Genomic DNA, 26,374 nt, shown 5'->3' with positions numbered 1-26,374 from the left:
AGTTCTTTCTGGCTGTCTGCAGTATTTTTTTCTTTGATTCAGAAGCTCTGGTATTATGAGATTTCTTTTAGGAAATGAATGATAGGTTCTGTTTCTGCTTTATGCTCTGGTTCTAAGAGATCTGTTTAATTGAAATATAATTTCTAGGCCCTTTTTTTGGTCAGAGCATTTTTAGATAGTCTACTCATTCTTAAAATTTTTGCACCTTGATCTATTTTTCAAGTCAGCTGTTTTTCGCTATGAAGATACCTTATATCTATTTTCCCAGGTGTTTTTTTTTTAACTTTATTTTAGTATTTATCTCATGGAGCCATTACTTTTTTTGCCCCATTCTAATTTTTGTGGAGTTTGTTGCTTGGACAAGGTTCTTTACATATCTCTTCTGTCAACATGCTAATTAATTCCCTTTCCAATTCTTTCTTCCATAGTTCTTATTTCTTTTCTAATGTTTTTCCCCACAAGCACTTTCATTCCACTTGTAAAATTTTTTTAACTTTTAAAATTCTTGCTTCATCCCTTCAAGGTATGACACACAGGAATTAGATCTAGCTGAGTTGTGCCCAAGCTCTGTTTTGGAGTCATTCTCTTCTGTTTGTGTTTTGAGGGTCCCTGCCATCATATTATGATGGAGGTCTTTTTTTTGTCTGCCTGTTCTTCCAGCCTACTTCTTGACTTCAAACTTGCCACACTTCTGGAGGGAAGGTCTGGGCTGGCTCTGTTGCTGTTTTTTTGAGGGGTATTATTGAGTGTTGTGTTCTTTCGGCAACTCATCTCGAAAGCTTTTAGTGTGCCCAAGATCCAGTTCAAAATCTCATTGCTGCACCCCTACTCTAACCTCTGTAAGTTCCTGACCTGGATTTGAATCTGAGCAAGAGTTGATTTCCAGCTATCAGCTAGCTAGAAAGCTCTGTTGGTTCTAAATGGCAGAATTGAAGGCTCTTGTTTGGTCTAGGAATAATGCCATGGTTATTCCTCACCAGCCTGACCTAGATTCTGGGAATGAGACCCTGCTCTGAGCTTAGGTTCTGAGTCAAACTGCTGCAGCTGCAGGATTCTGAACATACTCCATTCTTGCTATGACACCCAAGAACTCTTTACCTGGGAATGCCACTCCTTAGCACAAGTACCCTTTTCACTCCATCATGCATCTGGGATCTGGAACTGGGCAACAAAGCTACTACTACTTCATGACTATACTTGTCCCAGTGCTTCTGTATGGTTCTGGTGGAAGCCCTGATATACGTCTGGGATCTTGTCTTGCCCTGGTACACTGAATGCTGGAGTGGTCCACAAGCCACATGCTCCTTGCCATAGTCCTGTCTACCTCCCTGTGTTGGTATGGGCAAGACAAAGTGAGTCAGTAACTTATTAAGTGCCTGTTATGTCCCAGGACACAAATAAGAAAAAGGACAATCCTGCTTTCAAGGAACTAACAATCTATGTAGGGACGACAACACGCAGAAGGAAGCTGAAAAGGAGAGGGGCACTACCCAGTGCTGGGGCATAATGTTCATACAGTTGAAAACAAGCAAATTGGATAATGGCAAATGAAGTTAGTTGGAACCTTGGGAAAGTTAACTGTTCTAGCCTCCAGCCCTCCAAACAGAGGGGAGAGGCAACTGAGGGTGCTTGATTATCAAAGTTGAATCAATCTCCCAGATGAAATTTCAGGTCATGAACATGAGGAAGGCATGCTATTCCTGAACTAAAAATTCACTGTGACATTTTCTGGATTTCCCTATCAGTATTCACTCTGATGGATTTTCTTTTCTTTTTAATTTCTTTTTTTATTTTTAGTGAGGCAATTGGGGTTAAGTGACTTGCCCAGGGTCACACAGCTAGTAAGTGTTAAGCGTCTGAGGCCGGATTTGAACTCAGGTACTCCTGACTCCAGGGCCGGTGCTCTGTCCACTGCGCCACCTAGCTGTCCCTTTCTTTTCTTTTTTAAAAATTATTTTTATTTTGTCCAATATTTTCCAGTTATATGTAAATTTTTTTAACAATCATTTTTAATCATGATCTAACAATCACTTCTTTTATCAACCGAGCATGTATTTATATTTTCCCCTTTTGAACCAATTTAGATGTGAGATTCAAGGGTTCCCTTACTCCCCCAACATTCCCCCCACCCCGGGTCATTTCCCCTTCCACTGTAAAAGCTCTTCCTTGCATGCCTCTTTTATGAGAGATAATTTCCCCCATTCTTCCTCCCCTCCAGTCCTTCTCTAAGGGCAGCCCTCTTTCTCACCTACCCCACCCTTTATACCATCCCAACATAATCTACTCATTTCTACACTCTATGCTGTTGTTTGTCCTTCATTCTGAAGAGGACCATGACATCAGGGTGATGTTATGACTTACACTGAATTGGATTTAAATGAGGGAGGGCCACGCAAGGTCATCAATCTCATTCTCTCCTCCACAGCCACCTAGGTCCAGTGGCAAGATATATACCAGGACAACTGGAGATGGCCCTGGATGTTTAAGGCAATTGGGGTTAAATGACTTGTCCAGGGTCACACAGCTAGTAAGTGTCCAAGGTAAGATTTGAATTCAGGTCCTCCCAACTTCAGTGCCAGTGTTCTATCCACTGTGCCACCCAGCTGCCCTAACCCTGTCTATGTAGAATCGATCTAACTGCCCCAATAATGGTAAAGGTTCTAATCTTTGTTTCATCTTCCCATATAGAAAGGTAAACAGTTTAACCTTATTGAATCCCTTATGATTTCTCTTACATGTTTACCTTTGCATGTTTCAGCTCTGGTCTTTTCATCAGGAATTCCTGAAGTTGTTTATTTCATTAAATATACAGTCAAACCTTGGCACTTACTGGCTTCTAAACTCTGCCAAATTCGGTATTGGATGCATTTCGACGAGAAAAATATGCTTCAGCCCTTGATGCTTGCTCAGCACTCGTCGCACTTGCTAAAACCTTTATTAGTCAAGATGCCACCCCACATCCCTTCTCTCTGGATGAAACAAAGATCGCCGTGTTAGTTTCACAGTGGCTTGCACTCAGTGCAGAATCCCACATATTTTGCTGTGTATTTTCTTGTACTTTTTTTTCATTTTCCCAGATCGAGGAAAAGTCATGATTATAACACCAAAACCCAGGAATATAATCATCCTCTCCTTTCCCCCCTGGGCTTGGATTTGCTCCTCAACATACCCGACCCTTTTCACTTTAGATGTTCACTGAATCACTATGGGAAAATTGAGTTTACTCCATACTGTTGGAGACAAGGACTTCTGACTAGTCAAATGCCATGGTTAAAATCTCTCATCCATCCCTGAAGTACATTGGTTATAGCCCTTTTGTTGCCTGAGGAGCATGGGATTTCTGTTGGTGTCTTTTTAGTGTGTGAAAATTAATAAAATGTTGGATTGAAAGTGGAGCCCAATTAGGCTCAAGGAGATGCTATCCCAGAGGAAACAGGGTTGGCAGAGCCCAAACAAGAACCAGGGTGGTGAGCTGGTGTCAGGAGCAAAGCAAAGCCTAGAAGTTGGGGGTGGAGGGAAAAGTGGGGAAGGGTCACAAAATGAGTGGTCTAGCCAGTCAAGGTTCCACTTTCCCTGAGGACAAACAAGAGCCAATAGATACAGCCCAGGTTGCTATCAGCCACCCAGGGAATTATCTGAAACCCTCCTTCTCCTTTTTGCAGCTGCTGCTGCCCACCACCACCTCTGAAAAAAAGGCTTCTTTGCTTCCTTTGAGCCGTTTCAGCCTTCCCAAGAAAGGGAGCAGCAGACTGGGTGTGTTGGGTGCCTGTGTGGGGGTGGGGTACATGCTTTATCCTTTCCCCCAGGCAAAACATTGTTAGAGGTGCTCATTATTTTAGACAGTCCAGCATACACAAGCCTACCCCATTCCCTGAAGGAAATGGATATCTGTACTTAATTCTGGTTTGAGGTCCCCCTGTATGATGTCTTTGTGGCTGGGGGCATGGGGTGTGCATGTGTGGAAGATGGGTGAGGTGATGAGAGGATAGAGAGAGGGAACTTGGGGGCTAGAGAAATGAGACAACCCAGTTTTTAAAAGTTGGCTTTTGTCATTTTTTTAAAAGAAAAACACCTCATCCATTTATAACTTGTCAAGTATAATGTGAAATTTCTGGGGTTCAGAAACAGATTATTTCAATTTACATTATTACTTATGGGAAAAATTAATTTGGTACTTGCTTTCTCCACTCATTGTGCCTTCTGGAACTAATTTACAAGTACTGAGGTACCACTGTAGATTTTTTCTGTTGATGGATTATATTGAGTTTTGTGGGGTAGAGGATTCTTAGTTGTAATTGCAGTTCTTTTGCTTTCTCAGCCCTCTTCTCCTTTAACATGGTAACTTTTAAATCCTGTGTGGCTCCACAATTTTTGAATGGTTTGTTCCTAGTTGTTTTGTACTATTGTATGTTTGACCTAAGAACTTTGGAATTTGGTGGGTTCTTTCAACGTGTATTTTATCATCTGCTTCAAGGATATCAGGGCAGTATTCCTTGACAATTTATTGAACTATGATGTCTTGGCTCTTTTTTGACCATGGTTTTCAGGTAATTCAATAATTTTCTAATTATCTCTTCTTGATCTATTTTCTAGGTCAGTTGTTTTTACAATAGATATTTCACACTTCCATTTATTTTTTCATTATTTTGATTCTGTTTTGTTTCTTGATGTCTCACGGAGTCATTAGCTTCCACTTGACCAATTCTAATTTTTAAGGAATTGTTTTCTCAGTGAGATTTTGTACCTCTTTTTCAATTTGGCCAATTCTGGTTTCCAAGGAGTTCTCCTGAAGTGAACTTTTATGTCTCTTTTACCATTAGGCAAAAATTCTATTTTTTAAGGTGTTACTTTCTTCAACATTTTTTGTTCCTCTTTAAACTGCTGATTGTCTTTTCGTAATTTTCTTCCTTTGCTTTCTGCTTTCATCTCTTTACCTAATTTTTCCTCTACCACTCATTTGATTTTGAAAATAATGTTTTTCAGTTGTTCCAAGAATTCTTGCTGGGCTTATGGCCAATTCACTTTCTTTCCCCCTTTGAGGCTTTGCTTGTAGCTGTTTTGACTTCACTGTATGTCTTGATCTTCCCTGTCTTTTTTATTGTTTGCTAATTTTTCCTGTTTCTTGATTTGGAACTTTATATTAATGTTGGGTTCTGTTTCTGGCCTGGGGGAGAGGGGAACTGTCTCAAATTTTAGGCTTTTTCTGTACTACTCTTTTCAGAGCTAGTTCTGGGGATTTAGAAATTTTTGATGCTTCCAAGGTGGTATGACTGTCTCTGCCTTGAGAATACCTGAAGGTGTGACAGTTTCCACTGCCTCCCACTACTCCCACCACTGGTATTTCATTCAAGTGAGATCTGACTCACTGTCCTATTTCATAGATCTCTTTTTCCAACTTCCTATGTTATCTTGGGCTGGAACAATGTCTGAATCTGACTTTCAAGTTGGCTTTGCCACTTCAGAATTTGATTTCATATGTTACCTTAAAAGTTGTTTGGAGGAGAATGTTGGGAGAGCTCAGCTGAGGGCTTTCTCTACTCTGCCATCTTGACTCAGCCCACAAAAGTCTCTGGTGCATTTTCTAGATCTGTTTACAGTAATTTGTGGTAGACAACTATTCCAACAGTTCCTACTACTCAGCCATCTTGCCTCCTGTTCCCTACCTTTCTCCTTTTAATAGAGAGACATCAGTGCAACACTTGAATAGTTTATCTCTAGTTCTTGATAAACAACTGGTTTCCTTGTCTTTTTAAATTTAAAAATTTTCACCTTGGTAGAATACCAAATATGAATTCCTATACAGAAAGCGATGCAAATCTCATTATATACAGATTAAAAAAAAAAGTACATGCTAAATTCAGTATACCCAAAAGCTTGCCTATTTCCCTCTAAGCCTTTTTTGTGGATTAAAAAAAAAATGTTCTACTGATGCTGTTTTCCTCTGCATTACTAGCACTAGTTTCTCTTTCCTTCTTTAAATACAAAACCCTCTCTTGCAACAAATTAGCATAAACACAGAAAACAAATCCATAAATTGGCCAGGTAAGTCCTTTGGATTCAAGGTTTGTCACTGCATTGATCAGAGGTCTTTAGGTTTTTCAAAGTTGTTTTTCTTTACAATGTTGTAGTTATTGTATAATTTTCCTCCTGGCTCTACCTGCATGATCCTGTATCAATCTATATAAATTTAGCTTCTAAACAGCTCTATCTGACCCAAATCCCTATCTTTCCAGGCTAACTGGATGTTACTTCCAAATGCCTGGAATGTATTTCCTTCTTGTCTCTGCCTCAGAGTACCTTTTTCCAAGATGAAGCATTTCTGATTCTTATTGCTAATGCCCTCTCACTCTCAAAAACCACTTTCTGATCTTGTGTATACTTATTATCTTAATAATAATTAGCACAGTGCCTGGCACTATAGACACTTGATCAATACTTGATCATCTGAAATTTTTTCAGGCTTCACTGAATCTGTACAAAGGTATCAGCTGTAAAGATGTACCAATTATTCTATTCCATTCAGATACCATAATATGATTAGCCATTTAGTAACTCAGGGTCATACCCTTAGTTTCCAGTTGTTTCTTTGAATAAAAAGTATGTAAATATTTTTACACACATAGTAATTTTCTCTCATTCTTAGGGGGCATATGCATACTAATGGTGCTGATGGATTAAAGAGTATGCCTTTCAGTTTTCTGATGAAGAAATCAAAGTTATCTATTACCATATGAAAAAATGCTCTAAATCACTATTGATTAGAGAGATGCAAATTAAAACAACTCTGAGGTACCATCTGACACCTATCAGATTGGCTAATATGACAAAAAAAGGAAAATAATAAATGTTGGAGAAGCTGTGGAGAAATTGGAACACTAATGCATTGTTGGTGGAGCTGTGAATGGATCCAACCATTCTGGAGAGCAATTGGGAATTATGTCCAAAGGGCTTTAAAGCTGTGCATACCCTTTGACTCAGCAATACAACTTTTGGGTCTTTTTCCCAAAGAGATCATGGAAAAGGGAAAAGGACCCACACGTACAAAAATATTTACAGCTGTTCTTTTTGTGGTGGCAAAGAAATGGAAATCAAGGGGATGCCCATCAATTGGGGAATGCCTGAACAAGTTGTGGTATATGAATGCAATGGAATACTATTGTGCTGTAAGAAACAATGAGCAGGAGGAGTTCAGAGAAACCTGGAAGGATTTGCATGAACTGATGCTGAGTGAGATGAGCAAAACCAGGAGAACATTGTACACACTATCATCAACATTATGTGTTGATCAACTGTGATAGACTAGATTCTTCTCACCAATCCAATGGTACAAGAAAGTTCCAAAGGACTCATGATGGAAAAGGCTCTCCAAATCCAAGAGAAAAAAAAAAGTAACTGTGAAATATGGACACTGATTGGACCATATTATTTCCTTTGTTTTTGGTACTGTTGTTTTTCTTTTTTGAGGTTTTTCCTTTTTGCTCTGATTCTTCTCATATAACATGACTAATGCAGAAATATGTTTAATGTTATTTTATATATATATATATATAAACACACACACACACACACACACACACACACACACACACATATAAAAAACCACCTATATCAGATTACCTGCTGTCTAGGAGAGGGAAAGGAGGGAGAAAAATTCGAAATTGGAAATCTTATCTAAACAGATGTTGAAAACTAAAATAAATAATTTTTTTTTAAAAAGAAAAAAAAAAGAGTATGCCTTTGAGAATCTTTGGGAGTATAGTTCCAAACTGCCTGATCCAGTTCACAGCTTCACCAACAGTGAAGCTGTACACCCATCCTCATATATCTCCTCATATATCACCAACAGTGAAGCTGTACACCCATCCTCATATATCTCCTCCCACAAATGTCATTTTCCTTTTTTTCTCATCTTGCCAATTTGATGTGTGTGAGATATAACCTTAGAGATGCTTTACTTTTTATTCATTAGTGTGATTTGGAGTATTGATAACTTGCATTTCTTCCCTTGAGAAAACATGTTTGTATCTTTTGAGCATTTATCCACTGGGGAATGGATTTTGTTCTTATAGAGTTTTTCCTTAAGTTCAATCTGGGTTATAAATCCTTCATCAGAAATATTATCTAAATCCCACCCCCCACCCCCGGACCTACACCAGTTAGCCATTTCCACCTTATTTAAATTGCAATAATTTTGTCTGCAAAAGTTTTTTTAATTTAATGTAATCAAAAGTTACAATTTAATTGCCTGTGATTGTCTCTATTCTTCAGAAGTTTTTCTTTATCCCCTTCCATCTCTAGTTTCTTTATGGTACGATTTCTCTTGTCAAATAAGGAATCCTTACCCCAATAACTGAGAGCCTTGAGTGTAACAAATACTATGCTACTATACTTATTTACTGCAATTAAGTTGTATACCACTGACAACTTGCTCCCTTCAGTGTTTTTTGTGAGGCAATTGGGGTTAAGTGACTTGCCTAGGGTCACACAGCTAGTAAGTGTCAAGTGTCTGAGGCCAGATTTGAACTCAGGTCCTCCTGACTCCAGGGCTGGTGCTCTATCCAGGGCACCACCTAGCTGCCCCCTCCCTTCAGTTTTTTTTGGGGGTGGGGGTGGGGCAATGGTGGTTAAGTGACTTGCCCAGGGTCATGCAGCTAGTAAGTGTCAAGTGTCTGAGGTCGGATTTGAACCCAGGTACTCCTGAATCCAAGGCCAGTGCTTTAGCCACTGAGCAGAGCAATGTTATAATGTCTTGACTTAAAGACAAATTCATCATTTGTAACAGGCTTGGGGTCTAAGAATACATTTTAATATTTTGGTAACTACTTCAATTGACTTCTTTCTTTGTAATTCTATGTTATCCTATTCATTTAAAAACATTATTGTGAGAAGGGTCACCAGTGACACCAGACTGCTAAAGTGATTGAGGATACCACCCCCCCTCCAAAAAAAAAGGAGAAAAAACAGAAAAGGTAAAGAATTCCAGTTTGCAAAGGTCAAGGACACAATGAAGTGAACTGAAAACTGCTGCTCTGGACCTAAATCTGTCCAACAAGGAAAAATTAACTAATAAAGTAGAAATCAAGGCCAAGGGACCATCACATCAGAGCTTGTGATAGTGAAGGACCAGAAACTCAAGCAGGAATCTTGACATGCAATCCACATTTTGGGAAGCATGAATTTAAAACAGCAGAAAACAAAGTTAGCTAGGACTTAATAGCAATATCTACTCAAGAAAGCATAAAGGGTATGAAGATTGAAGAACACAGTAAATGATACTCAGCTGACAAAATGAGCATCTTTAGACTGGAGAAGAGAAGATTACCAGCAGATGTTATAAAAAGTCTTTAATTATTTAAGAGCCAGAATGTGGAAGAGGAATTATATCTTCTGTTTATTTGCAGAGGACAGAAATAGGAGGAGTGATTAGAAGTTAGAGGCAGCGGGCAGCTAGATGGTGCAGTGGATAAAGCACTGGCCCTGGATTCAGGAGGACCTGAGTTCAAAGTCAGCCTCAGACACTTGACACTTACTAGCTGTGTGACCCTGGGCAAGTCACTTAACCCCAATTGCCTCACCAAAACAAAACAAAAAAACCCCACAATAAATAAAAAGAAGTTAGAGGCAGACTGAGTCTTGATACAAGGGAATCTTTTCTAACAAAGTTTTCTAAAAGTGGAATGGGTTGCTTCAGGATGTAGTTAATTTCCCATCCATGGTTTTCTTCAAGAAAAGGTTGTCAAAGGTAATGTAGAGGAGATTTTTGTTAGAAATGTGTTAAATTTTAAGACCCGAGATCCCTTCCAATACTAAGATTCTGTAAATGTGCTAAATGATAATAGCTAACATATAGACCTTTTAGGTTTTAGAATTAGATTCTCACAAAACCTGGAAGCGAAGGTACTATTATTATCCTCATTTTATACATAAGAAAACTGAGGTAAAAGGAACCCAAAGTATTAGTCCAGGTTGCAGCAAGCTGGGGTTTGAGGCAAGATTCTGAACTTCTTGATTCCAGTCCAGTATCTCACAATCAATGTTTCTATATTTTTCCTTTTCACCAATCTATGAACTAGGGCAAACTTTTGAATTTTAATTTAGAAAAGGTTTTAAAAGAAACCAAACAAATTGGCTTACAAAATATTTAGTTATGCTTAAACATGATAAAAGAAAATACTATCTCACCTGTGGAGGCGGTACTGTTATTGGTGCAGGAACAGGAATGGGAGGAACAGGAACAGGTAAATTTTTAGGTATTGGCGATACTGGTTCAGCATGCGAGGTTTCTGCACCTCCATTTTGAGCAACTTCATTGTCAGATTTCTTAGGAATTCCTTTCCAATCTATTAGAGGGAAAACAGAAATCCAATTACATTCAACTGAAGAATGAAACTTTCCTTATCAATTCTTAAAGCTGTAAAATTGTTTATAATAAATGACTAATAACAAAAATGTTTAAAATCAAAATTTACTAGCATAGTATTTATAAAAAAGTTTAGAGAATGAAAAGATTATAAAATAAATGTGATTAATTATGGAACAGACGAGGAGACCAAATGTAGTAAGCTGAATATAAGTAATGAAACATACTAATGAAATCATAATTTTTAAAAAAAGCACCAGAATAGCTTTCTACCTCCTATTATTTTCTAGGTAATTAAACTGGTAAATAATAGAGTCTAAAATATTCCATTGGCTAGGTTTTTCCACTGCTTATCTGAAGTGACTATTATATTTCTGAAGATCACTTTACTGAAGATCTTGACTTTTACTTGATTTATATTGTTGTACTTAAGTAATGAATATACTGCTTTAAAGACCCTAAAGGTTTTCCTTATATTCTAATTTTTGCTAAATTTTAAATCTATTATTGCGAGACACTAAATTCCTTAAAACACTTTCACTAACTTATTACTTCTCTAACTTGTCATATGGTCTATGACAAACACTGAATTTCACTCCATACTAATTATGGAAAAAAAAAAACACAACTGTATTAAAAATAAGCAAAAAATAGTAATAGAATGTGAGTGATATTTTCCTACCGAGTTTTGAGCACTGTAATCTTCATGAGCACAGAGAAGGTATCTTAATCTTTGTAGCCCACCATATACATAGAGTACTTTGGGCCACTTTAAGTATTTAATGAATGTTTACTCGAAATATGACATATAACCAGAAGTTGCAATGAAATTAGATATATTTTTGCATACTGATACCACTGTTATTTCATGAGATTTAAAAAGCAGGAACAAAAGTAAAGTAGGTACTTTTAAGCTATAAATTGCAGCCAATAGTAGACACTCAGCTGTGAAAGTTCATTATTTTGTCAAAGCCAACTGAAAAAGTGTTGCCAATAACCATTCTAATATGTAACACACCCTGACACCTTAAATCACTTAATATCTCTAATTTTAATTATCTGAAAACCTGGCACCAAAAAAAAAAAGTTCCTTCACTGCTTTGTCCTTTTAGGACATATCAAGTAGTACTGTAAACAGATGAAGAAATATAAACCTCGTTTCACTGGGGTAAGAATCAGAATAAAAAGACACAAAGTTATACAATGTATAGAGTTGTATATGTTAATGGATTTAAATTACATTAATTACCTCATTCATATTAAGTGTTGTGAGTGAGATTTTCCCCATCCCTTAGATTTGAGTGATTTAACTAATACTAATCAGATATTCTTTAGTAGCTTAAGCAAATGATAATGAAGTAAGATAGATATTAGTAGGAGCAAATGCAAATGCTACATATATTGTCAATTTCTCTTCTCTACAACTTACCCAGAATCCATCTATTTTACTCCCAAATGTGGTTAGATATAGCTACCAATCAGTGTAAAGGTCAGATACCTAAAATAACTGCTGAGCTATAAGGGACCAATCAGAGCTGGCAAGAAGTTGGAAAGCCATGCTTAAACCAATATGGTAGAAATTTTTGATAGTAGAAAACAACTCAGAAGAATAGAGGTAAGAGATATCATCTGAGATGGCAAAGACGCATTCAGATAGATGGCTTCCTATGTCATGAGCCTGTTACTTAGTAAGAGGGCTATTTTAAGTAGCGTATATAGAATGGCAAGTGACTATGTTGTTATATGACTGATGGTTTCTTTCTTTCTATTTTATACTTATTTTATTTGTACCACTTGGATTGTGGGAAGAGTCATCATACTGTAAGGATTGGAATGTCGCCACCTGCTGGAGAGTTACTGTACCAAAGCTCCACCATGAGAAGGCGTCTGAAGGCAAGCCATGCAGCTTTCCTTGGCGTCAGGAAGTGACATTTGTTCATGGGTACTATCAATCAAGGCTACCAGCCAATTAGCTTGGAGATGTGTGTGCGAGTGGATGGGATGTTCCCAGTTTCACAGGAGGCTTATGGGATGAAGGAGGTGTGGCTCACTCCTTTCATGAGGACTCTTGGGGAGAGAGGAGCTAAAATGAGCACCCCCTGAGATAGACAGATATAGGCATCTATCTAGGCTTCTTTCTCTCTCCACCAAATTCTTATTCTCCTTAATAAAGGCTTAAAAGTCTAACTCTTGCTAAAGCTTGTAATTTATTGGCAACCACTCATTAGATATTTTAGACAGACTAGATAGAATTTTAGCCCCTTACAATGCTTAAATATCCCTGGATTCTGAGGCTCCAGGGTCTTTGGGTCCTAGACCTGAGACTGGCTTTATTGTGAGACAGGATCCCTCTCTCAATAAATCTATTTTCTTTGGCTTGGAGACTTTGGCATTTTATTCGTCTAACACCTAGGTGTAGAAATTTTCGCCAGAGTGTGTACAGATAAGCAAGACTATCTATTCTCAACAGATATTTTCTATGAAAAATCTAAGTATAGTTCTTTGGGTAGATTACTTTACCTTAAAAAAAGACTTCAATGATATAATTCAATTCCATCTTTTCATCTACTTTTTTTTTTTTTTTGCGGGGCAATGGGGGTTAAGTGACTTGCCTAGGGTCACACAGCTAGTAAGTGTCAAGTGTCTGAGGCCGGATTTGAACTCAGGTACTCCTGAATCCAGGGCCGGTGCTTTATCCACTGCGCCACCTAGCCGCCCCCTCATCTACTTTTTACTTATCAGTAGGCATACACTGAACACAAGATTCTTGCCAGTAGAAATTACTTCATTTATTGTTATTTGTAGCCCAGCAGAGTGCTTGGCATTAGAAAGCACCTAATAAAAACTTGTTATGGGGCAGCTAGGTGGCGCAGTGGATACAGCACTGGCCCTGGATTCAGGAGGACCTGAGTTCAAATCCGGCCACAGACACTTAACACTTACTAGCTGTGTGACCCTGGGGAACTAGTACACACATGTACACACACACACACACATGTACACACACACACACACACACACACACACACACACACACACACACTTGTTGATTGGGTGAAATTCCTTATACTATATGAGTTGGCCAGATTGGTTTTTGTACTTCCCAGTAGCTTTTATTGTTGCCCAGTCATGTCCAATTCTTTGTGACCTGATTTGGGGTTTTCTTGGCAAAGATACTAGTTTCCCATTTACTTCTTAAGGTCATTTTACAGGTGAGGAAACTGAAGCAAATGAGGTTAAGTGACTTTTCCAGGGGCACACAGCTAATGAGTGTCTGTAGCCATATTTGAACTCAGGTCTTGCTGACTTCAAGGTCAGTACTCTATCCACTGCAGCACCTAGCTGCTCCACCTGTTATGTAAAAAACAATTGTAGCTCTTGGGCAAAACAAAAAGAGAGAGCTGCAGGACAGCAGAAGTTTGCCAACTCCTGCCTCATGTTATTATTCTGTCAGACATTTACTAATCTATAATTGCTAGTGCAATGAAAAGGCTTAAGAAGTAGAATACTAGGGAAAGCTAGGTGGTGTAGTGGATAAAGCACCAGCCCTGGATTCAGAGGACCTGAGTTCAAATATGACCTCAGACACTTAACACATACTAGCTGTGTAACCCTGGGCAAGTCATTTAACCCTCATTGCCCCATGGGGGAACAAAAAGTAGTAGTATATTAAAATATAATGCAAATGAGGTTGAGGCCAAAAGAGGTTGCTATAACCTCTACCAGCCACATCACACAAGGAAGTTATTGGTCATGAAGGATAACAGGAAATAATGTGAATATTTTCATTTCTACTTATGGAACTCAAAGAATATTTGCTACTTAGGCAAAGGATTATAAATTTTAACTGGAATACATATTAATTAGCTAAAAGAATAATTCAAAGTTAAATTATATTTGATCTTACCAGGATTAAGTGTTTCACTGTCCAGCATTCCTCCTTCACAAAAACTTTCGAGGTCTTCAGGTTTGACTTTGTCCCATGGTATATAAGTAACACCTAGTTCCACATCCCAATATTGTTTATAATCTGCTTTTATTCCTTTATTTAAGGCCCAGGCAATCTATTTCATCAGTCCAAAAAAAAAAAAATCAAGGAAAGGTAGAAAGAGAATTAAAATAGATTGATACTTAAAACTCTCTAAATCACATTATATAAATTTAAACCAGAAGTAGTCATTGGGTGTAAAATTGTCTAGAGATGTGCCTAGGGAGGAGCAAATAGTGCATGGGGGTGTGTGTAGGAAAGAGAAAGAGGAGATGTAGTGCACAGCACTTTCCTCTCTATGATGGTTCTCTACCCAATGAAGAAGAGGGAGGGAACATGCACTCTAGGATCGATTACGAACTAACTGTAGGCCTGGACAGAGGACATCACAGTCCCCCATACTACTTTTCCACCCTCAGAGAGGGGAGAATTAATGGTCTTCATTTTTCTAGGGAGGGAGAATACTTTATTCTATCCAGGGAGAAAAGTCATGTCAGGTGACTCTTAGTACTTTCTGTCCAAATAGAGAGGAAGAGCAGCCTGGAAAATAGTGGCAGATCGGGACTCAATCTCCTGTGACATCTTGGGATGGGCTGCTTTGGATAAGGTATGTGCTACTTTCAATCAGGGGAAAGAAATTATGCAGCGGGAACACAAACGAACATTTGTCCTGTGACACCAGATGAATGTCAAAGGCATCAGAATTCTTGATTATAACTGTTATAATCTGAAATACACTGTATCCCCTCTGGAAGAGGGCCCTTTAGCCCTAAAAGATACTTGCTATCACAGTAAGTCCTTTCTTTTCTCATAACTACAACACTTTGGGGTTCTGGTTTCACTAGAAAAAAAGACTAGGGGGGTATCTAATGGAGACCACTCTGGCAAATCAGACATGTTTTAGATCTCAGAATTATTTCATACTCCTGTAACTCACAGAAATTCCTTCATACTGAGGAATATCTGGCTTAATGAAATAACATTGGATTTAGTTCCAGAGACTATACATGTTGCAAAACATTGTGGCTTCCATTGAACCCACCAAACTAGATTCCTATGCTGTTCAACAAAATCTCTATCACTGATCAAAGCAATGCCATATTTGGAGTACTAAATTTATTACTCATTTGTACATGTAGATAAAATTAATCTGGCTAGGTTAACATATTAATAAAATGAAAAACAAACTAGAATTCGGTAGTATGTCCAGTGTTCATGGCATCAAATACTAAGGGCCTGGTGTTTTTAAGGCACCATACAGATCAAATAAAGATGGTCTTGAAAGGCTAAAATTAAGGTCCTTGTAGGGCTGGTGGATACAAGAAGGACAACCACCTATTCATTAACACAATAACAGGAAGTAGAATATGATAACTGCCAAGAATGCAATTTTTAAAAAGTGCTTCACAAACATTTGTTGAAGTAATAACTGTCAGAAACAAGAATTAAACACAACTACATTTTTCACTGTAACAAATTTTTAAAGTACACAGATCTCAGCTCTATTAGAAGGCAAAAGTAAATAAAGTTACCTTTGTAAAAAAGCCCACCTATAGAAGGAATGTACAAATTGCTCCAAATTTTACCAGGCATGTGGAATGTCATTATAAAAAGTGGTATAATAAGTATACAAAAATTCCAAATGTCATTTTTTAAAAAGATGAAATAATAAATTTAATGTGGAAGTTTAAAAACTGACTCATACACATTTTTTCCAAATCTGTACCTTTATAGATTTCTGGTTGACTTTGTAGTTACCACGGCTCAGTTTTTGAAGGGCACGGTAAGCATCTTGTCTATGGACCATTACAATATAGGCACACCCCCTAGGAGGTATCATCTGTTCCAAAAAAGACAACACAGAAATCATAAATATAAAAAGCAAGTAAATAAATAGCAGCAGCTTAGATTTACCTCTAGGACAATAAATATACTGAACAGTACTTTGGATTTTGATTTGTCATGGTACATGCATCCTTATCAATAAGTATGAAAGGCAACATTTTCGTTCATATCTTAGTAAAATTCCATAGCTGATATAATCTGCCCTTCCATCACCTATATCTAGCCAATGGAGACTGATACTCAAATGGGCCACAGCAATGCAGGGGATCAAAAAGAGTAGGATCTTCTAGATATAATACTAGTCCCCCAATCAATCATGTGAACCAGAGTGGAATGATAAGCCTAATAGAATTAGACTCTCTTCAGATACATAAATGGCTTCTTTTTTGTTTTTGTTTTTAGTGAGACAATTGGGATTAAGTGACTTGCCCAGGGTCACACAGCTAGTAACTGTTAAGTGTCTGAGGCCGGATTTGAACTCAGGTACTCCTGACTCCAGGGCCGGTGCTCTATCCACTGCGCCACCTAGCTGCCTCCCATAAATGGCTTCTTAACTAGTTTTCAAGAACAAAGTACTTTCACCTTTCTGGGTGGAGTGGAGCTGAGGTACTGTCCAGGGTCCTAAAGCAGGAGGATATGTGACTGTAAGCATGTGTGCCTGTATGACCAGAAGTAATAAGTATAAGCTTTCTTCCTTCTGGCAACTAGAGTTTTACCTTCATCCATTACTATCTACATGACCTTGGAAAAGTCTAAATTTGACAATGATATTAGGTTCTATTTACATAGTATTTGAAGGTTTGCAAAGCATTTGACATATATCATCTCCTTTGACTCTCACAACAATCCTAGAAGGTATGTGTTATTAACCCCACAGTTATGGATGAAGTTGAAGAAATTGAAAATTGAGGAACTGTGCCTGGGGAAAGAGAAAGAGAGAGAGAGAGAGAGAGAGAGAGAGAGAGAGAGAGAGAGAGAGAGAGAGAGAGTGTGTGTGTGTGTGTGTGTGTGTATTTTGGAGGGAAAGGATGAACCTGTTGCTTTTCCTATGTTTCCTTTTCCTTTGAGTTGTTGAGATTTACTGCTCAAGCCTTTTCTCTAGAGTTAAGTCAATAATCAAAGGTTCTCATGCTTAATTACCTTTTGGCTAGAACTAGAAGGGTTAGCTTGCCAGGACTGTTTTACTGTTTATATATCTCTCTTCCTTTCTACAAGAAAATAAGACACTTGAGCTATATCCCAACCCCTCTAATGCCCTAAGTCAAGAAGATCACAGTTTAGGCCTACGTCCTTTGTGCTTCTCCCTTTCTCTCTCATTCTTCTTCCCTCTTGAGTGCAAGCTCTTTTTTGTCTTTCTACTAGAAAATGCCAGGTCCACATGGCCATTCATTCATGCTCAGGTAAATCCCATGGGGTTGAGGAAAGGTGCTGGTATACTAACAGTTGTGCATTTTACATATTACGGATTACTTTTTTCATTATATAAAAGTCATTTTCCTCAAATTTATTAAAGACTAAATTAAGACATTTCCAGCAGATAAAAATTATATATTATATAATTAAAATTATAAATTATAGACTTCTCTATAAAAACAAATTTCCATTTACTTGCTGTAAAATACACACTCATACCCACTTTCAAAACTGCCCTGTTTTTCAATGTTTCCTTCTGTTCTGTACATTTTTGTTGTACTTTTTTTTTGGTGGGGAAATGAGGGTTAAGTGACTTGCCCAGCTAGTAAGTATCTGATGCCAAATTTGAACTCAGGTCCTCCTGAATCCAGGGATGGTGCTTTATCTGCCATCTGTACTGTACATTAAAAAAAAAAAAAGGGGCAGCTAGGTGGCGCAGTGGATAAAGCACTGGCCTTGGATTCAGGAGTACCTGAGTTCAAATCCGGCCTCAGACACTTGACACTTACTAGCTGTGTGACCCTGGGCAAGTCACTTAATCCCCATTGCTCCGTGCAAAAAAAAAAAAAAGCTTAATGACTCTCTTTTTGAAAGGCATTACTCCTGCTAATGTTCATAGCACTCCTCTAGACTGAAAACAAAACAAAACCTGAATCCTTTTTTTTTTTAGTGAGGCAATTGGGGTTAAATGACTTGCCCAGGGTCACACAGCTAGTAAGTGTCAAGTGCCTGAGGCCAGATTTGAACTCAGGTCCTCCTGACTCCAGGGCCAGTGCTCTATCCACTGCGTCATCTAGCTGCCCCAACCTGAATCCTTTTAACAAATGAAAGTAGCAAGATGAATTTAGAGTGAACTAGTCTAAAATTATTTTGGACTTTTAAAAAAAAAATGCATCCTGTGTCCAAGATCACCTATCAAGAGGTGGGTAACGTACTTTATCATAGGTTTGCTGGAGACATGGTTAGCCATGCAATGATCAAATTTAAGTCTTTCATAGTTGTTTTTCTTTATAATGTTGCTATCCTTTCATAAACTGTTCACCTGGTTCTATTCATTTCACTGTGAGTCAGTTCATATAACTCATGCTTCTCTGAACTATTTTGTCATTTCTTTAGGCATAACATTTCATAACATTCATGTATCACAATTTAAGTTACCTTTCATTTGTCTAAGAGGCAATCTAAGATACTTTGCCCCTCCCACCCCTCTCTCAGGATTAGTAGATTAATTTTGCTGGTACCTCTTCCCTCTCTAATCCTAACCTTCTTGATGCCCTCTCATCCTGTTTCCCTGTTTGATCTTTTTATACACCAAACTCTGTGTGTGATGTGTTCAGTCCTCTTATTTCAGAAGAGCAAGGTTCACCAGAGGCCCACTCTCACTACTAGTTCATGGACATCCATATGCTTTTCTCATACAACTCAATGATAAGAAATAGCAACATTCACCCTTTATATTCCTTTTAACCTTTCTACTTCTTTAAATCCTAAAAATAGAGCCAATCCAACCCCAGGTTGTTTTCACTTCTTCAATACCCTTTTTTATTTAGAGTTAAGTAGCTCTTATACTTTTTGTGTGTGTGTGAGGCAATGAGGGTTAAGTGACTTGCCCAGGGTCACAAACTAGTGTGTGTCAAGTGTCTGAGGCTGGATTTGAACCCAAGTCCTCCTGAATCCAGGGCTGGTGCTTTATCCACTGCACCACCTAGCTGTCCCTCAATACCCTTTTAAGACAGTAAAATTCTGAGAGACACTTTTTCCTTCTGCCCCTATTAAATGTTAGCACCACAGCATTCAATAGCTCCTACCAACTGATCAAATAAATTAACCTTCTAGTTTTCTCTGGACTCTCGTGTCTGCATTTCAAAATTTCCTACTTAGCTACAGCTTATTTAACAGAAATACTTTGAAGTCCTCTATTCGACTAAAGATTAATTTTTTACCCTCTAAGATTTTACTTACTTAGCTTTGCAGATGAAGTTATTTTGGTTGTTGAGCCTTTATCTTTTGTCTTTTAGAATATTGTTTTAAAAAAAATTGTATTCTAAGCTCTCTTTTTTATGCTGCCTGGTTTTATGTGATCCCATATGTACTTCCTTGGCATTTTTTTTTTTACTGCAGTATTTTTACTGCATTTACTGGATTTCTGCTAGTTTGGTTTTTTTTCCCCCAGGTGCAAAGCAGATTCTTTCTTCACTTTATCTCCTGGTTCTACTAAACCAAGGCAGCTTTTACTTAAAAATTTTCTAGGCCTTTTTTGTTTTTTTCAGTCATGGTTTTCATGATGTTCAATAAATTTTAATTCTCTTGACCTCTTTTCCAGGTCAGTTGTTTCTGATAAATTACCGGTCTTACATTTTCATATATATATATATTTTTTTCTTTTGGCTCATGAAGTCACTGATTTCTATTGGTCTATTCTAGTTTTCAGAAAGTTCATTTCTTGAGTAACATTTACCTCCTTTTCTTTTGTTATTTATTTTCCTTCTTTATTCCAGAATTTTTATTTCAATTTTTAAATCTCTTGATTCATTTCTTAAAAGTAATGATATATTTTCTTTGAGTCACTTCTTGCTCTAGGACCCCAAGATCCTTGCACTGACCTTTTCTCTCACTCCAAACCTGAATGATCTTTGAGGTTCACAGTGCTGGATTTTTATGGTCCTCTCCATTGTCTCAGGACATAGTTTTGGGGATGTCAAGAGGCCCTGGACCAGTCTTGGGCTGTCCAGGTCTGAGTGTTCCCATGCTGGGTTACTGCTCTCTAGCATGTGACACATCTAAAATCCCTACTGTGGGGCTTTCTAACCAGCTTGGAACTTTCTCTGGAGAGCTCCTGCTGTTTCTGGACACAGATAGTGTAGGTTACATGTTTTCCTGGCATTGTGATCAGACTGCTTAAAAAAACTAGCATTTTGCTGGAGGGGCTCATTTTCCTATACTTAGGCTTCTAGCTAATCTCTTATGCAGTTCTGGGGGTAGAATAAGCCACTTATAGCTTCTCACTGGTTTTCACATCATTTTTAGGTCTGATGTAGACTTTAGGGTTTAGCCAGTATATGGGAGTTGGGTAGTCTGACTCCATTCAGGTAACCAATTTTGACAAGAAGTCCCTTACCTCCTTTTTTTTTTTTGGCAGGGCAATGGGGGTTAAGTGACTTGCCCAGGGTCACACAGCTGGTGTCAAGTGTCTGAGGCTGGATTTGAACTCAGGTACTCCTGAATCCAGGGCTGGCGCTTTATCCACTGCGCCACCTAGCCCCCCCCCATACCTCCTTTTTAATATTATAATTTCTAGAAACCATATTTGATAAATTTTGACATTCATTATTGTTATAAAATTTTTCTCTAAGCTAACACACAGTGCAGTTATTTTAAGGCTCCCTCCTTAAAATCAGGCTTTAAATTAAAACATGCAATACCATACAATATCATTCAATAAACACAGTTATACCAGAAAAAATGTTCAACATCAAATCAGAAAACCTTAGTTTTATTCTCTTTGCTGTCAATCACAAAATTATTGTATCTCATCTGTCAAAATAATCCTAATTATATCTAATAATTAAATGGTAGGGAAAATACTTACATTAATTGATTCAATTGGGCCAAACTCTTCTAACAGACTGGCAACATCCTGCTGAGTAGTTCTTTTGTCTAGCTGTCCCACCCAGAGTGTAGTACTACAAACTTAAAGGAAAATAATAATTTCAAAAATTGGAGGGAAAAATGATTTTTAAAATACATTTGTAAAGAACACAGCTATATTTCATTTGAAATATTCCTGATCCATATTTACATTTATCTCAATGAAATTTGAGTATTTGCTTTACACAACAACTTTCCCTTGTGTTTCAAATAATTCATTTTATAAAAGTAGATTTAAGCATTTTGAAAATAGATTTACTTAACAGAAAAAGAAATAAGGAGACTGTTTTATACCTCTATAGATTATATTCTTTCATTCTTTAGAGATTTAAGTATCATAATGCTGGAGAAAATCTATTTTTAAAAGATAAATGACACCAAAAAGTTACTGCATAACTGTGTTCAAAGCATGTTTCAAAATGTTCAGGCAGTAAAAAAAATCTAAATAGAAGCTTCTTCTACCAAAGTCCTTTATACGGTCATGCTGTAGAATTATAGAGCTGAGAGAACAACCTTATATTATCCTATATAAAATGCACAAAACCAGGTAGCTTTGAAGGGAAGTACATACAATGATGTTGAAAAAAAAAATAAGAGAGAACAACAAATGAGTCTACTTAAGTTGAATGATACCAATTTTGTAGGGGAAAATCACATCACCTATGAAACGCCATGTTTTTCCACATTCTCAGTAGTTCGTGGAATAAGCAATGTGCTGAGGTAGAGCAAAAAGAAACCAGATTTTTAGCTCTTTGAGTGGTGAAATAGATACTCTAATCTAGCTAGAGTAATTATAGTAAAGAAAGCTTGTAGCAAACAAAGTTTAGTAAAAAAAGGTACAAACTAGTGTGTCCCCCAAGAAAAAAGCAATGAATTTCTCAGGGAAAAAAGGCTGGAATGTTCTGGATTTGGGGAATTAAACTTACTCAGGTCACAAGAATATACCCAAGGTAAGACTAAAGAAGGCTCAACAATACTTTAACTTTAATGAAGGAAAGTATTTGTACTTAGGTGTTCATTATGTCTTCAAATCCTGTTACATGTTATATGTTAACATAAGGTTACAATGGAGCAGCTTAATGCTTTATCTCTAAATATTTGTAGTTCTGTTTTCCTTTCTGCCTTAATGCAGTTTATTACTTCACCATTCCAAATAGTTTATAATCACATTTAAAAAATTATTTACACAACCTTAATGAAGACTTATTAAAAAATTAGGATAATCAAAGGTTACTAGAAGATGCACTAATGTTGAGATTTAGTTAGCTACATCTGAAGAAAATAGAGCCAATTGGTTTCCCAATAACCCAGATGCCTGACCTGCAAGAACTAATTAATCAGCTTTTGTAATTTGCAAAATTTAGAGCCTTATAAACTCCCAACCATAAAATAATGACAAATTCCATATGAATTACATCACATTAAAAACTAACTTATTTATATCTAATTTTTAGAAAAACCTATTAATTTTCAAGTGACACAGATGCTTTCATATCATTTTAACACATAAGAAAATTATCTAATTTGCATACCATGGAAACTCAAAATTTTGTTTAATCAACAAAATGTTGAAAAGACAACTCTCTCTCAGAATTAGAACTCAAATATCATTCCAACTGCAATTTATTCAATTAATATTTAAGTACCTATTATGCCTAAAGCACTGTTAAGAGTCAACAACAACAACAACAACAAAAAAAATAAATTTAAAAGAAAGTCAACAATAGCTGTTGTGGAACTTAAAACCTACTGTGTATTTATGTTTGTATATATGTATATACAGGGTGTTCCAAAATTCTCAGAGCACTTCTAAGCTTAATAAATTAAACTGCCTAGAAGTTTATAGAGGTCAAGTGACTTTCCATGGGTCACACAACTAATTAGCTAAGTGTCTGAACCAGGATTTGAAATGAGGTCTTCTTGAATCCAATGCAGCAACTCCACCCACTGCACTACCTAGTTTTGGGCACCCACAGTCCTCTACATCTAGAATGGTTTCTATATCTTCTTTGGAAATCCTTTTCCTCCTTAAAGGCCTCAATGACATGCCAAGAGGCTTTCCCCAATCCCTAATATCAACTAGAAAATCCCTTTACCCCTTTTCTTTCTTTTTTTTTTTTAGTGAGGCAATTGGGGTCAAGTGACTTGCCCAGGTCACACAGCTAGTAAGTGTCAAGTGTCTGAGGCCGCATTTGAACTCAGGTCCTCCTGACTCCAGGCCCGGTGCTCTATCCACTGCACCACCTAGCTGCCCCTACCCCTTTTCTTTTGAAAGACTTGTTATTCCTATCCACGCCAGCTTTACTTCTCCTGAATTATTATGTTTTTATATTCTGTACTATGTCCACTGAAATTTTACTCCCATACCATCATTTATAAACTGTCCCTTCTTATACTTTTCTCCCCAATTACCCATGCCTTCTTCTCCAATGATGACTACTCTTCTCATGCTGTGCTGACATATCTAGCCTCAGTGGCAGGTTGTTTATTTTTTGATTCCCAGAGCCACTTTGCAGAACCTATCTTTTGTTTCTATTACACAGGAAACTCCTCTCAAGAGATGCACTCCTCCATCTATTATGATTCTAAAAAGACCCTTACTGTGGTCACTCAAGGGCCTATTTCATTGCTGCTTTTTTCTTCTACCACTTTATTAATTGTGTGATTATGAGCAGGACTCTTACTTGATAAGCCTCAGTTCCTCATCTGGAAAATAATACTCTTCTTATGCCTTCTACTTTCTACCCTCAAACCACTTACTGCAACTTCAACACATGAAAATACCATAGAAAAAAGTCTGAAGACTTACCACTAGCAGTTTCTGGCTTAATCTGAGGAAGCCCCTTTTGCCTGCGCTCTCTTTCTCTCTCTCGTTCTCGTCTCTCTTGGGAACGGGATCTAGGAGAATGCCGGCGCCTTTCTCGGGACCGTGAACGAGAACGTCTATGACGGGACCTTCGAGACCTAGAACCAGACCTTGATCTCCTTCTTTTTGGTGACCTAATACACATGAACATACACACACACACACACACACACACATTCTCAGAATTTTAAGCTTAGCAATGTAACTCAGTGATTAAACATATATTTTCAACATCAATATGTCATTATTTTAACTCCTGAAGGTTTTTTTCCTCATTTTATCCATACTAAGAAAAAAAGCATTCTTTTCAATTTTATTAACCCGTATGGATTTAAGAAGTTAATGCGCTGATTTTCTACTATGCTACATTGTAACATTAAGGGGCACATATTAGTAATGTCAGGGTATCTTGATTAGTAAGTTTTTAAAAGATTCCATGTCATTTTTTTAAGCATTTCAAATTCAACCTTTGTGTTTAACAAGCCAATAGCCTACCATGTTTCCTCAAGACAAACTAATAAAATATAATAAGTTCCTTTTTCAACTAACACACACACACGTGTATGTATATATAAGAACTATACCCAACAAATTATATATAATACATATAGTGTATCAACTTTCCATGTAACTAAATGTCATCTAACTTATAGAAATAAATTTGGCTACAAGTAGACAGATCATATATGTATAAGTATGTGTGTATGTATATACACATAAACACATATATACAAATCATCTTAAACTAGATTTTATACTCAATTCCATGTATTCCTCCCCCAAGATAAGTCAATCACCTGAAATCTCATCATCATGCATAATGACAACTTTTCAAACTCAACACTTTTTCAGTTCTGTTTGCTGCCTGGGAAACAGAGAAACAAACTACTCCAAAAGTCTTCGTTTACAAAGTGCTCAGAATGCTCTAGGTAACCTCATTTTCCATTAGTGCTCTACTTGGTTTTGACTAAAGGACTATTATATCCTTGTACTGGGTATCCCCTGATGGTCCCCATAACACAATTCCCTGCCTCCTTTTGAGCATTATCTCCTTCCCCACCCACATTAGACTGTAACCTCCTTGAGGGCAGGGCCTGTCTTTCTTTATCTTATTTGTATGTCTAGCACATAGCAGGTGCTTAATAAATGTTTATGGAATTGAATAAATTATGTACATAAGATATAATCAATCTACGAATGTTACCAAAATTTTCCTTGAATTAAAGATGACAAGATCTAATAGGTATTAAACAGAGAGAAGGAGGAAAAAGCTTACATTTGGATTAATACAGTCAAAAGTTCCTATACCGTTGTATATTCCCTTCAATTTCTTTCTTTCTTTAAAATTTTTAGTGAGGCAATTGGGGTTAAGTGACTTGCCCAGGGTCACACAGCTAGTAAGTGTTAAGTGTCTGAGGCTGGATTTGAACTCAGGTACTCCTGACTCCAGGGCTGGTTCTCTATCCACTGCGCCATCTAGCTGCCCCTATTCCCTTCAATTTCAATGGAAAAGTTACCATATTTCACTTAACACTGTAAAACCAAATACTTTTGGGAGCAGGGCATAGGGAGAGTTATTTGGGAATCAAGGAAAAAACCAAACCAGACAAAAGATTGAAAATGCACAAAGAAGGAAAAAAACCTGCATGCAGTTTGGCTCTTTCCTTGTTTCCCACTACATAATACAACCCTATGTTGTTTTCTTAACATACAACTTGGTCTAAGGCTACTTTACACTGAAGGTTATCTTTATCACACAAGACACTATCTCTAAGCCCTCTGAGTCTCTAATCACACTTCCACCATTCTCCCTCATACTGTTTCTTACCAACATAAAAAGGAATTCATTTTACATCATAATAATCCATCTTATATCATGTCAGACATACATCCTTGTGAGTTACTTGGAGAATGAAGGTTCAAGATAATTGTCAATGTGTTACTTCTATTCAGTAATTCCACAAAGTTGTTTTTACCTTCCACAAGAACTAAAATCTGTGAAATTTTCCCATGACATTTTTATATCTTAAGGAGTTTTTTCAGTAGATTAAATAAAGCAATAGTATAAAGTGAGTACCATTTCGAGAAGGGATATTACTCGCATTTGGTACCTAAGACACAAGCCATACCTGAACTTTATTTTAGGGATTTCCCTGGAACAATGAGCCAGTGAGGAAGAAAGCCTGACTTACTGTTTGTTAACACTACTCTTCCCCCCAAACAAATCCAGGTACAAATGCTTTAAATCCTTGAG

General features: G+C 37.3%; 1 protein-coding gene across 6 annotated transcripts in view; it reads right to left on the bottom strand.

Moving 5' to 3' along the window:
* Positions 1 to 26,374, bottom strand: part of SCAF4 (SR-related CTD associated factor 4) — a 116,725-nt gene that overhangs the window by 21,890 nt on the left and 68,461 nt on the right. For all 6 annotated transcript variants that reach the window (XM_043993027.1, XM_043993029.1, XM_043993026.1 and 3 more), the window contains 5 exons: positions 24,064 to 24,254; positions 21,196 to 21,296; positions 16,075 to 16,188; positions 14,268 to 14,424; positions 10,183 to 10,340 (listed from right to left, as the gene is read on the bottom strand). In XM_043993027.1, the coding sequence (XP_043848962.1) occupies positions 10,183 to 10,340; positions 14,268 to 14,424; positions 16,075 to 16,188; positions 21,196 to 21,296; positions 24,064 to 24,254 (721 nt within the window). The remainder of the gene's footprint in view (positions 1 to 10,182; positions 10,341 to 14,267; positions 14,425 to 16,074; positions 16,189 to 21,195; positions 21,297 to 24,063; positions 24,255 to 26,374) is intronic.

Source organism: Dromiciops gliroides, chromosome 3, assembly GCF_019393635.1.
Source record: "Dromiciops gliroides isolate mDroGli1 chromosome 3, mDroGli1.pri, whole genome shotgun sequence".
NCBI lineage: Eukaryota > Metazoa > Chordata > Mammalia > Microbiotheria > Microbiotheriidae > Dromiciops > Dromiciops gliroides.
Note: the sequence above shows the minus strand (reverse complement) of the source record. Positions and strands in the feature narration are given on the sequence as shown.